Raw genomic sequence first — 13,054 nt, forward strand, 5'->3', positions numbered from 1 at the left:
GATGATTAAAGAATATTTATTATAAACCAATGAAAATTAATATACTGTACGCAATTCTCTCAAACTATACTTGTATGATTTTCTCCTAGAAAGGAAGGACAGATGTTGTATGGATGTAGGGGAATCTTCTTTCCTTTCAATAGATGTATCAGCAACACGCTCATATTAAGAAGTTGAACGTGGATCAAGTACCGGCGCCAGAAAATCCAAGAAACTTGAAACCGTCGCCGAGGAACAATACTTTCTCAGCATGTAACTAAGGAAAACATATATTTCAGACAAGTCAAGACCTTAACACAAGAGCCAGGAGAAGATCTATTTGATTGAGATTGAGAGCTCTTCCTCTGTTTACAAGCTAGACTTGGGATTGTTTCCGTTTAATTCTTACTACTTAATATTTACATATTTACTATTATATAATTTTAAAGTATATAAAATGTGTAAGGGGGGAGAGAGAGTGAGAGAAATAATACCCGAGAGCTTAAGTTACTAGATACCCTATTTATTACTAGTGACTTTTTACTTTTTATACATTGTTAAAGATGATCTATACAAAAGTTTACAAGCATCTTAAATCAATCGACTTGCTTAGATCTAACGAAAGAATGATATCACTTAAATTCTTTAACTGATAAAAACTGTATGAAATTTTGATTTTCGATGAAACATCTGATATCCAAACTTGATATTGTGTATGTAATATTATCAATTGGTTTCGTGAATTGACTTTTCCTTCAATGAAGAATAAAATGTTAAAGGTTAACGTAGAATAAAATGTGAAAGGATAACAAGGTTGACGTAAATTATTATCGACTAAGAAATAAGATACTCCTATTTACAGGCAGACCTATACTCGCAGACGCGTATTTACAAACAATCGCTTGTATTTTACAACAGACTTATCGACGCTTTCTGCGTTCAAATAAAAATAATGCCCTATTTTTTATTGAGATTTAGCAAGTTTTACTCGTAACAGAAATTCCAGAAATCATCAAAAGTGTGAATCTGTCAAAAAAGTCTTTTAGAAAGAAAACAGGAAAAGTAAAGAGACTAAAAGAACAATTTCAATTTTTCACTCGCTTATATACACTCATACACATACACAATACTTAGCGTAATTTTTACACTAACCTTACCTCGCAGCTATGTGAATAAATTAATCTTATTTTATATCGCAACATTTCGTCGATGATGTAAAATGAAAGAGTAACAAATATTTTTCTTCTTACTATTTATGTTCCACGAAATACTTGATAGCTGTCTAGGAAAAGTTGAGAATAATCGAAAGTTCCTGGCTAGCCACCAACATTGATCTAACTTTCAATTTGTTCGGTTTCTCGATAATGACGGGAGAACAGAAGCCATAAAGTGTTAGAAATAGATAGATCGGGAATCGATGATTTTATTGCATCTGGTTGGTGGGCGATTCCTGCTTCAATTCGAGGGCCCACATATGCTGCGGCCAACCAGTTCGGCCTTTGCTTTTCGATGATTCCTCAGACCCGAGGCCTGATGCCTGGTGTAAATACGACTCGTTCTGCAATGAAAAATTGAATACATACAAAATACGTCTATTATAAAATATTTATATTCTCTAGATTTAAATATTATTTATATTTTTTATTGTCACATATACATATTTATGTTTTTATACCTCATATTTTTTATTTAAACTTTAATATATACAGAATATAAATATTTTATAACTATGTTTTATATCGTTGTCTATTATTACATTTGGTATTTATTACTTTACAATTGTAATCTTTGCTTACATTTATATTTTTATGCAAATTCTAGTTACCTAAAGTTTGAAATTTATATGGTAGATATGACAGATCAATTGAAGGTTGAAACAAAGAAAGTTCTCTTTGGGTGGCGAGGAATCACAGAAAACAGGAGAAACCACGAAACTACAGGGTGGTCCAATAGTCATCTTCGAAATTTAAGTTACGGAAACAATCTAAACTATAATATATAGTCGAAGAACCTTTGATACCTGGTGATCTAACCGCAACCCAGTTTATTCATCACTTCACAAAAATTCTTTTCTTTTCGTTCGTTAAATTTTTAGTCGATTCTGTTGAATTTTAAACGTACCAATCACTTGTTTGTCTAACTGAACATTTTACGTATGACATATTACAATTTTATATTGCCAATTCCACTTATTATTAATTAATTAAAAGAATCGATGTTAGAATGATATTTGAAATATACAGGAATATAAAATTTGTATGGAATCATAGTGGAAGCATTCTGAGCGGAATAAATTTTAATCTCCAACATCCCTGATTAGACTGTTTGATATCTCTAACAGGAATGGTTACTAAACATCCATTTAATCAAAAGAATACTCAGTTCTGTGTACAGCTAATATTTGTCAAGATTATACTAAATTTCTCATTTTCAAATAAACAGAACAAGTTACATGCATGAAAATTTATTTGTCGCCTGGCATCGATAAACTTATTTTGTCACAATGCGGAAGACAAGTATGTTATATGCTCAATTGAGAACATTCGTTTCGATGGCACGTGAACACGATGAGATTTTTCTCCTCTGTCTTTCTTCATCTAAAAGTTTTAGTATGACAAGTTTAAGGTCGAGTTCTCAGGCGTCGACGAACGACGTCCAATTAAAGAGAACGATGTTTATTCCAAGGCAACGCTTACGAAAGTGTTCCAGGAGATTTAAAGGAAAGTAGACGAAGGGCATAAATTTGTAGTTGAAGTGCACACCGCTGATTTTCGCTGTGGAAGTGCGCTCAAGGACCCTTTCAGAGTATTTTCAAGTTTAGACATCAGAATATGATTATTTTCTCGATTTTGAAGTTTTCCAAAAGAGATTTAAATTATTGATAGTATGTATTTATTTATCGCTTTCTACAATCTAAGATGTTTAGGTCATAGAACGAGACCTATTTATTATTACAGGATAAAAAAATATTTATATTTCCATGCTTCAAATGTAGAAACGGATATTAACAGAAATATCCATGAGCATTTACAGAGCAAGACTTTTAACAAAATGGTAATGCTGTCTTATTAACAAATATGTAAATAAGTATGTCGCAGAGATAAACAAATGGATAGTAGACGAAATAGTCTATTGATTATAACATAATAAACCAATATTTTCTCACCTTATTATATCTCACATCGAATATGAAACACATGAATATAAGTTAGGACCTGCCTCGACTTGTCTGAATCTGCCTATATGGGATATCAAATTCGCTGCTACTTGATAGTACAGTAACTCGCTAAAAAATAGTCTATCATGCAATATGATACATTCTACGTATGATAATATTTATATTGGAAATTTGTCTTCCGCTATATTGCGTTAAGACAAGTTTCAGCATGTCTAGAGCACATTACTATGTCTAAACAATACTCCTTTACAACAAACAATAAAAATACAAAAATTTCGCAATAAAATAACACTGACCTTTATTTTCATAATCGAAGCTTCCAAGTGTGAGCTTTCTAGAGACTCTAACGTTTTGCTAGTGGTACAGTTAATTTTATCAGAATTCGGTCGACACGATTGAACGTATTTTCACCCGGAAGTTTCGATTATATTAAAGAGGCAGCTACGATATTTATATAAATTATATTTGTTGGGAAAGGAAAGAAGATATAATCTTCACATTCAAAAGTGCAGAAGTTCATTATTACAAATAATAGCTGACAGTGAATTTATAGCACGAATGTATATAATTTGATTTCTCTTGGTTTACTCAAACTGCTAGAAAGTAGAGCTGCTTCCTTATTGTAGCCTTTTAAATTCTAATTGTACCGTGAAAGCTCGAAATTTCTAAAAACTAACCTGATTTGCCTGAGCCGTCTTGTTCCTTCTGCCATTAGACAAAATTTCAGCGCGAAAGGTCTGTGGCTCTTCTCCTTCGTCGCTTTCCAATACCGCCATCAGGTATCCAATATACGAAGCTGCCAACCTCAATGTCTTAATCTTCGACAGTTTCGTATCCGCCGGCACATTGGGTATACAATCACGAAGATCGGCAAACGCATTGTTAATACTTTGTGTGCGTCTTCTTTCTTTCTTATTCGCTGTATTTCTTCTTTTAGGCCTAACGACAACACCGCCGTCTCTAGTTCCTTGTCTGAGATGTTGTTGAAGCGATCCATCAACTTGATTCATCGAAGAAACTGTCGAATAATCGCCGTCTCTTCTGTGATTTTGTTGTTGATGATGATGGTGATGATGTAGGTGATGATGAGAAATATCTTGTTGAGGTGGGTAAGGCAAATTGGGATAGTGCTGGCTGATAGAAGGGTGTGGATATTGTTGCAGGGATGAGTAGCTTGGTTCTTGGACGCCGATCTCTTCGATCAGGGGAGGCGTCGAGGCGGTGGGACTTCCGGCGCCAGAACTACCCCCAGAGATCCCGGAATCCGCGCCCCAGTACGTCGATTGGCTATCCGCGTCGGGCACGTTCAGCGGTCCTACAAAAGAGAAATGGAGAATTTTATATATCGAATGGCGAAGTGTACAACAGTTTTTACGTGCCTAAAAATTACTTTATTTTTACTATATTTTGTTTTAGATTTTAATTATTATCTCGTTTAAGGAATATCGTTTTATTATTGTGCTATAATTGCGAATGCGTTTAGTGGGTTTGTACCATTTTTTGTGGCGCTTTTTGTTTCAGCGATTTCTTTTTCTTATTCATTTATTTATCGCGTTATTTTACTATTATATCAATTATCTTTTTCAACGGCCGTGTTATTCATTAATATATTCTTTGAAAGTTTTGTAAGATAATATAATATAAATGTGAATAATGAAATAGTTATTGAATGTTAATATGAAGATACTTTGTTAGACTTTAAGGATCTTCCTTGTTATACTATTTTCTTTCTAATAATTAAAGCTAAATTATCAATCCTCTCATAATCTGAAGATTACTTAATATTCTACAAGCAAAATTCTCCATGTTTCGCTAAAAAAAATTGAACGATCCAAAATTTTGGAAATTTCGTCTATCTATATTTAGAAGTCACCTCTATTTTCGAAGCAAACACATGTATGCAAGTGGTAATCGAAACTATTTCATTTTGCGTAGTAAAATTTGTTTTCTACATTCTTCCAGTTTTAAAAGTACTCTTTAGTCTTTTTGTAGACAAATCGCATAGCGATGCTATAAAATTTTGATAAGATTCTCTTTATGATTCCCAGATAATAAACCATATCAATTAACATATTAATAAAAGCTATAAGTAGATAAAAAAAATGAATATCTGTGGAATAGAACTTACCATATGGTAATTGCGTGACGTAATTGTAGGGTTGATGCCATTGCGGATAATAATCCGGCTGCGCCTCGTAACCCCCGAGCATCATTGTAACTTCTTTTCCTCCACTTCCTTTCCTCGCACTGTCACAATAACTTCACCAATAAAAATCTCACTTGCGATCAGCGAATCAATCGCGTACAAAGTGGAGTCCGATTTTTTTAAATTTTTTTAACCCTGATTTAATTAAGAGTTCTTCCATCAATCGCAATTTTTCTACAACAGATCGTCCTTGAAATCGACTCCGAAAAATTTTCTAAAAACTCGAAATCTTCGTTCGTTGAGAACTTCAATTACACAAAATTTCCAACCCCAATTATCTAAACCAAAATGTCCAAAAGCCGAAAAAAATTATCTCTTATAATTTCTCTTCCTTAACCATCCGAAACGATTGAGAAATCGGTTGAAATATTTCTTATCCGAAGGAAGGCATGAGGGATGCGACGAATGATGCCGCGTTTCACTAGTCACGAGGTCACTGCGTTTCCGGATGCGGTCCAAGTGCCACTGAGAAAAGAACGCCGAATTCGGAGGTCGCCTCGAGTGGCTGGGTTATTCCGTTTGGTACTCGAGCACGTCGCTGGTGGGTGTACACGCAGACTCCAGAGGGAGAGAGTTGAAGCTTGTGGAGAGGAATCAAAGGGCGGAGCTCGAGCTGGTTTACGCCCATGCAGCGCATATCGTTCAATTCAATTAAGAAATTGAACTGAACGGGGAATCAGCCAACACCGGAGTGCATGATTTATATAAATAATGAACGCAGAGGATCCGATATATACCATGGATCTGAAATATATTGGACACGCTATGGTAATTTTTCTTTTCTTTGTTTTTCTTGTTTCTCCCTTAGTGGATGGTGGTGGTGGTGGAATTTAAAATATAATAAAATATAATTAAATACAGTAATAAAATATTTTTTTGATTTTGAATTGATGATTTCTGTTAGAACTTGCTAGAAGACACTTAATAATTGTTAATGATTTTTTCTTCAAATGAATTTAACATTCAGTTCTATTTGTTTATCCCCCTTTCTCTGGCCATGCCATTTCATTTTCTTCTTCTTCATCCAATAGGTAAGTTTCATCTATTCGTAACGCATTGTAGTTTTATATTATACGTATTATACAGGTTTTATAGTATTTATATAAATGTAGATACTGCTTATGTGATAACTTAACTTTCATTACGATTAGAGTTTCGATCAATTATGATTGCTTCTATGTCACATCGCTAAATTCAAGAACAAGAGGATCATGGAGCTATTCGTGAACATGCCTTAAATCTATAATTAAACGTCAAAGAAAATTGGGTGCATCCGTCTTCAATAAATACACTTCCACGAATTTCATCCAAGAGCGTCCTATTTTAAAATTCGTTGGCGCACTTTTAATCCGCAGTGTCGGAGCAATACCAGGGTGGGGGATGCTCAAGTGGCTTTCGATAAAGGGTTGTCGTAATTAGCGGCAAAAAGGACTGAAAATAGTAGTGGTCAGCGCACGATCCTCCTCCACAGCTTGGAGCTACTTTAAGTGGCTTTATCTGTCTTTTTCCCAGGGCCGACGCTTCTCCGGATGGCAAAAAGCCCCCTCTGTCAGTGTGCGTTACCGTCAACGCGTCGTCGCTCCACTTTTTTACCGATTCTTGCTCGCGCGACTCAATGTCGAATAAATTAACATACTTATCTATAGTTTGAAGCTACGCCCAATGTTATCTGAGGGATTAAAAGTGGATTTAACTTTATTTCCAGGGCAATGTCTCGATTGATTCGATGGAAGAAAATAAGAGAAGGGTCTTTGACATTTATCTACCTTGTTTGTTATTGAGATTCTGATTTATCTTTTTATTCACAATATTATTCTTGGTACTTACTTTCTGTGCAGTGAACTAATCATTCTTCTATATTCTACATCATCAAACTTCCTTTTTTTCCTTTTCGATTTCTGGCGAAGGCTATATTACATGTTCTGATGATAGATTTCACACGTCTGACAGTTGACTAGTTCAAAGTGAAGTTTACGACGATAAAGATGATTTAAAGGCAATTTTCTGAGAACCAGGTCTTTTTCGGTCACCCTTCATTCCCTGGTCAAAAGGAGAATCTTCGGTCGGTATTTCTTGAAATGCGACACCGTTCGAATTTTTATTAACCCAGATCAGGGATTGCGTCCCCTTGACAACGAGCTACTGTGAATGTCAGCCTGGAACGAACAAAAAGGGTTTGTTTATTATTCCAACAGCCAAGAGTAACCTTCCCTTCGGCTACCACTCGTTCATTACCAATCAAAGTCTCCGTTGTCTTCATTCTTTCCCTTTGTTGTATAGGATACGTATATTAATATTTAGTCTCCCATTAATTAAATCGAAACAATTTGCAATTAATGAAATAAAAATGTCTATTTCTTCTACGCCTTGTAGAACCATTACTTTCTTCTAAATCCGTTCCAAAATTCATGTTTCTCTAAAAATACAACTCATTAGTATTTTTTATAACACATCACTATCTTAGATATTTATAATTTGAGATATTTTCATTTATCTTTCAATTTTAAAAAATTTGAATAAAAATTGTACGTTTCAGAAATTTATTTTTGTTCATTACGATATACAGCATATTTTGATTTTAATATGAACACGGTATGAATGAACCGTGTATTAGAAGGGTCGCCTGTAATATTCGGTACTTTCCTTAAAAAAAAAGACCATAAAGAAAAAGGAAGGGATATCTTTGGTATGCTTACCGATGGCCCGTTCACGGTTTAAAGGGCTACCGGATTTTCATGAATGAACCCAGCGAGCGGACGTAGCAAGAGGAAAAGGCAACCGGTTTTAAGGATCGTCTACCAGTTTATGATATACAGAGGACACGTGTACGCGATCCCAATGTTTATGTTTTCAATTTGTGACACCGGAACGGATCCGAAATCTGGCATGATTGTGGATCCCTTTAAACAAGTCATCCTGGCCTAACGATCGTAACTAATTTGTATTCTTTCTTGACCCTCCACCCTTCAATAGAAGATTTCTCATTTTCTTGGAACTTCTTTCTGTAAAGTTGGTGAAAGTATGTTAAAGATATAATTTCGTTATAATTGTGCAAGATAATTTCGTATATTATTTTTTGTTGTAATATTGCATCTTTGCAGGTTTTGTGTCAATTATTTTGTGAAATTTTTAAGGAAAAATTTGCAAGATGTAAACTGAACTATCTAATGGTTTGAAAGTGTGCAAATTCAAAAGCGGAAAATCGAAAATTTAAAAATATGAAAGTAGTAATTGTGAAGTTTAAAATTTTGAAAGCGGAAATTTAGAAGCTTAATTTTGGAAATTTAGAAATGTGATAATTCGAAAACTGGATAAATCTATTTTAAAACTACAGCCACTCCATAAACTGAAATCCAGACTATACAGGAAGTTGAAATGCTGATTGATTTCAATATTCCAACCTTCAGCCTCTTTCTTTATTTCTGTATTTATCGTATATTTTGCGAGTTTTTCTTAGAATACTAATTTAAAACACGTATATAGATTAATGGAATACATTCGGCAGTACACAATAGGAGATACAGCAGATACATTAAAAAGTCTGCATAAATCAGGCTGAATTAATAAACACGTTTCAGTCTACAAGAATTAACCAAAACGAATTTACTGAATAATTTTTTCCTATACATTTCGCAGAACAATAAAATTCCTCTGCTCTTTTAAAAATGATTTTACCTATACAACTTCTCCATTGAATACAATAATTTCGTGATATAATGATAAGGTAATTAGAATAAGACGCTACATTGTCTGCCATTTCTCATATTAACATCAATTAATCAACGCTTCAATTATCCTGCAATATTCATAAAAAACCGAAATTTTCACACGTATTGGCATAATTACTTAATTACTCAATTACTCAATCAATCAGGATCTATTACCAAGTTTTATTTTCGGTTTTCCGTGGCTGATCCGTAACGCTCGATAGTTTGTCTGTCTTCGTCCTTCCTATAGGAGCTCCATTAATACTCGGTAACGCAATAAACTATATTTAGGGGGCGGCATGGCGTACACGTAGTATGATTTGATATCTCCTGAAACGCCACATGGCCCCTCTGAATTTCTCTCTTCCTCTCCGCAACTGCTGTCTTAACCTTATTCTTTCTCGCTTCCTTTTTTCATCTTCCCTTTCATTCTACCTCTTTCTGTTCGATCTTTCATTCCCTTCCTTTTCTTTCCGTTGGTAGAAGCTCACCATTTATATAGCCGTGTAAGTCGTGCTCCTCTTTGAAAGATTAACTTTTAATGACCATCGATCTCTTTATAAATCTCTCTAAAATTTCTTGCCACTTTTTTGCGGATTGGTCGAAGTTTCTTCTGAGACGATGATTAGGTTAGGTGAATAAAGATTGGCAAAGTGACATAAGTATATAAATTAAGTGGATGGAACTAGTTCCATTTGTTTACAATTGAGGTTAGGACACTCTCCCTTTTTTTTCTTTTTTTAAATAAAAGCTTGTCATATCGAATATATCATAGTGAATTTTGTGAATTAATCGAAGATTATTCTTAAGAAGCAATGACGAATCGAGAATTGATGACTGTTTTGGAAAGTTGCACGGGAAGTGCGATCGTCAGGGGAAAAATGAAGAAAGATGGGAAGAGGAACCACGTGTCATCGCGAGAAAAATAAATAAATTTCTGTTGCTGCGTTACCGACAGAGCGCAGAACACCGTGGTTCAACTCTTTGTTTACGTCTGCTGGCGTTTTCCGAAAAAATAGCCTACTTAACGACGGAAATAATAATTAGTAGACCGGGCCGTTCCAGAAACTCGAAGCCACGAGACTGGCACGCGTTTCGCGCGGAAAAAATTATCCCCTAAATGGGTCACTTCATTATGTCAACATCAGAGTGACGAAATTTTAATGAAATTAGGAAACTATCGTTATTGTTATTGAACAATTACAAGATTAAGCATGTATACTTTGGTTGTTATTGTATTATGCATATTTATCAGACTCTGTTTAAAAATGAATCGATTAGATATTCGTTCATCGTTGTCCTGAAATATTAACCTTCACAGAATGCAACAAAATGCAGCAAAACCATACATGGTTTTTCTCATATGTTTACCTCACTCTCAATTTCAAAGATCCAAAACCAGCCACCGTTATCCTAAGCTAACTAACCATGATACTTCTAATCAACATTCTACCTCTCAATTCTCGTTATCGCCGGAAGTCACTTAAACCTTGATACATATATCTATTTAAGTAATAATCGCGACAGCTCCACTCGTGAAGGGTAAAAGAAAAAAAATTGAAGGAGCGTGCGTCGCATGGTTGAGAAGAAGTGGGGACCAGCAGCTTCCAACCACGGAGTGGAAGGGTCTCGTATCAATCCCGTGGGTGCGTGGTCGTCCAATTCGGTGTCTGCTACTCGACACAGGGGTGTAAAAGTGGCGAGGGGACACACGCACCACACCGAAACGACGCGCCGTCGGCTTTTGCGTTGCTGGAACGCAATCCAGAACACCTTCTTCTAATCACCCTCTAATCGCTCCTACCTATATTTGTGGGAAACCGCACCACACACCATCTACATAGGCGCCACCTTGTGATTTGTGAATATACTTGAGTTGTCCCTTCCGATAAGTCATTCCTTTTTTATTGTATTTTTTCTTGGTTTTCGATTCTATGGTCTTAGAAGGAGGTTGGATGGTTTTATTTGAAGATTATAGGAAAAGATATTGTCTTGAGTGTTGTTCCCTTCCAAATCTGAGGAGAACATACATTAGGATGATTAACACTCTTTATATGTAAATTTTACAACTAGACTGCGAATGTTTATGTAAATATATATGCCAGAATATGCCAGAGGAAATTAAACTTGAATGAAAGTTTCACCCCACAAATTTTATAATGGGAATTTTTAGCGTGATTGTTTTACATATTTTTATACATTATGTGTATCCTTTCTGTTTTCTCAGTTTTAAATATTTCATAAATGCATGAATATTCGCAGTTTATGGTTGATCCACAGATTTGGTTGATTAATGATTTTGTACGTGCGTATCTAGTATAGATTGTCATATCTTCTATTCCTTGATTAAATTAATATATACTTGTATTTTTCGGTTTCATTACTTGTATTACTTCCAAGAATAGAAAAGAGGTGGTTTGAAGAAATTGTCGCGGAAAAGTGTGGATCTCAGGAAAGGCGTGGTAATCGACCGCCTGGCATCAAAGAGAAGAAATTAGTCGTGTTCAGAAGTGGTCGGCCGATCGCGCGGCATTTCCCTTTGACAACATCTCGGGGTCTGTCAAGAAGTTTCTGCGACCAGACTGGCAGCCAGCCACTCGACCAATCACTTTCTCCCCTATCTCCTAGAAGAAGAACCAAAAATAAAAAAATAATATAAGGAAAAAGCGAACATAGTAAACGTTTGGGAAGAATTTAGGAAAAGAACAGAGATGCGAATAGATATATTTTAATAGTCACTTTGGAAATTAAAACATTTAAAGCTTTATAAAATTGAAAAATTTGGACACTTGAATGCAGCTTAGAGAATATTTTTTAAGAGTACAAAAATTGATTTGGAAATTCACAAATTTAGAATTTAGATTTATTTTTAACTATGTATCACATGGAATTGGTAATTTATGATGGTATTTCAGGCAATAATACTCATAACAATATATGTACCTAATTAGAAGTTATGTGCTGTTGATAACTGTAACTAATTATTTAAGCATGGATACCATGTCTGGCAACAATCGAGTATAAAACCAGATGCCTTCTGTTATCACTAATAATTTATTTCAGTTTTTCTCTCCAACTTTTCCGAACTTTGTCGTACATGTATGTATAGGTTTACGAGCCTGACTCATTCGATTAACATTCTTCGATAATGTAGCTTTTGATCCGTGCAGCCACTTAATGACTCATACTTGTGTAATACATCGTTTCATTTAAAAGCATTATACATACTTTTGAAGTTTTTCGAAAAAACAATCACGGAATTGTTGGACGATTGATATATTAAAGGTTGATAATTGTTTCTAAAAATATTTTTAGTTATGATTAAATAGGGCCATTAAAGCGATAACGCAATACATCATCTATCAATTTCTTTCTTTCTATCAGTTACTTTATTATGTATTATTTTACTTATCTAATGGTCCTTAATAAATTGAAGTGCTTCGTTTTTGCCACTTGACGTTTTATTTTGTTTTGTTAATATGTTTTAATTAGATATTAATTGATGCGACATGTTGAAACAGCACGTGTGACTGTAGAACAAGGAAACAGGTGCCAGCTTACGTATTTATGCCACAGGTTATCCCTAGGGATAGCTACCGTTTAGGGTGAATCTCTTTGACGTTAGAGGATATTCTAACCCCTATGGTCGAAACATCGAAAATACTGCAATTAATTCTGTCTTGCCGGAAATTGTGGGCATTAAAGTTGAAAAATCTTGGTTTTCACATGTTCCCCGGGTTATTGATTACATGTACACTCTTCTGTAAGAAATTAAAAGTTAAATAATATTTCGCATATTTCTGGATTTTTTACTGAAAGTAAAATATTACTGATGACAATTGACTTTAATTATCATTATGGATAAATATTAATGATAGTTACAAAATATATAATGAAACATTATAAATATTAAATACAAATATAAATAATAAAATATGTAATATAATAATGAAATATTTGGAAATTAAAAAGTTATCAAATTAA

At 34.4% G+C, this 13,054-nt stretch overlaps 1 protein-coding gene across 1 annotated transcript; it reads right to left on the bottom strand.

Annotated features, from left to right (window-relative positions):
• Positions 1-465: 465 nt before the first annotated feature.
• On the bottom strand, positions 466-5,913 carry LOC122568757 (heart- and neural crest derivatives-expressed protein 1-like). Its single transcript, XM_043728880.1, has 3 exons — positions 5,286-5,913; positions 3,835-4,472; positions 466-1,537 (listed from the first exon to the last, which is right to left on the bottom strand). The coding sequence occupies exons 1-3, from the start codon at positions 5,368-5,370 to the stop codon at positions 1,403-1,405; spliced, it is 858 nt and encodes a 285-aa protein (XP_043584815.1). The 5' UTR covers positions 5,371-5,913; the 3' UTR covers positions 466-1,402.
• Between the last annotated feature and the right edge of the window lie 7,141 nt (positions 5,914-13,054).

This window comes from Bombus pyrosoma, linkage group LG6 (assembly GCF_014825855.1).
Source record: "Bombus pyrosoma isolate SC7728 linkage group LG6, ASM1482585v1, whole genome shotgun sequence".
Taxonomy (NCBI): Eukaryota; Metazoa; Arthropoda; class Insecta; order Hymenoptera; family Apidae; genus Bombus; species Bombus pyrosoma.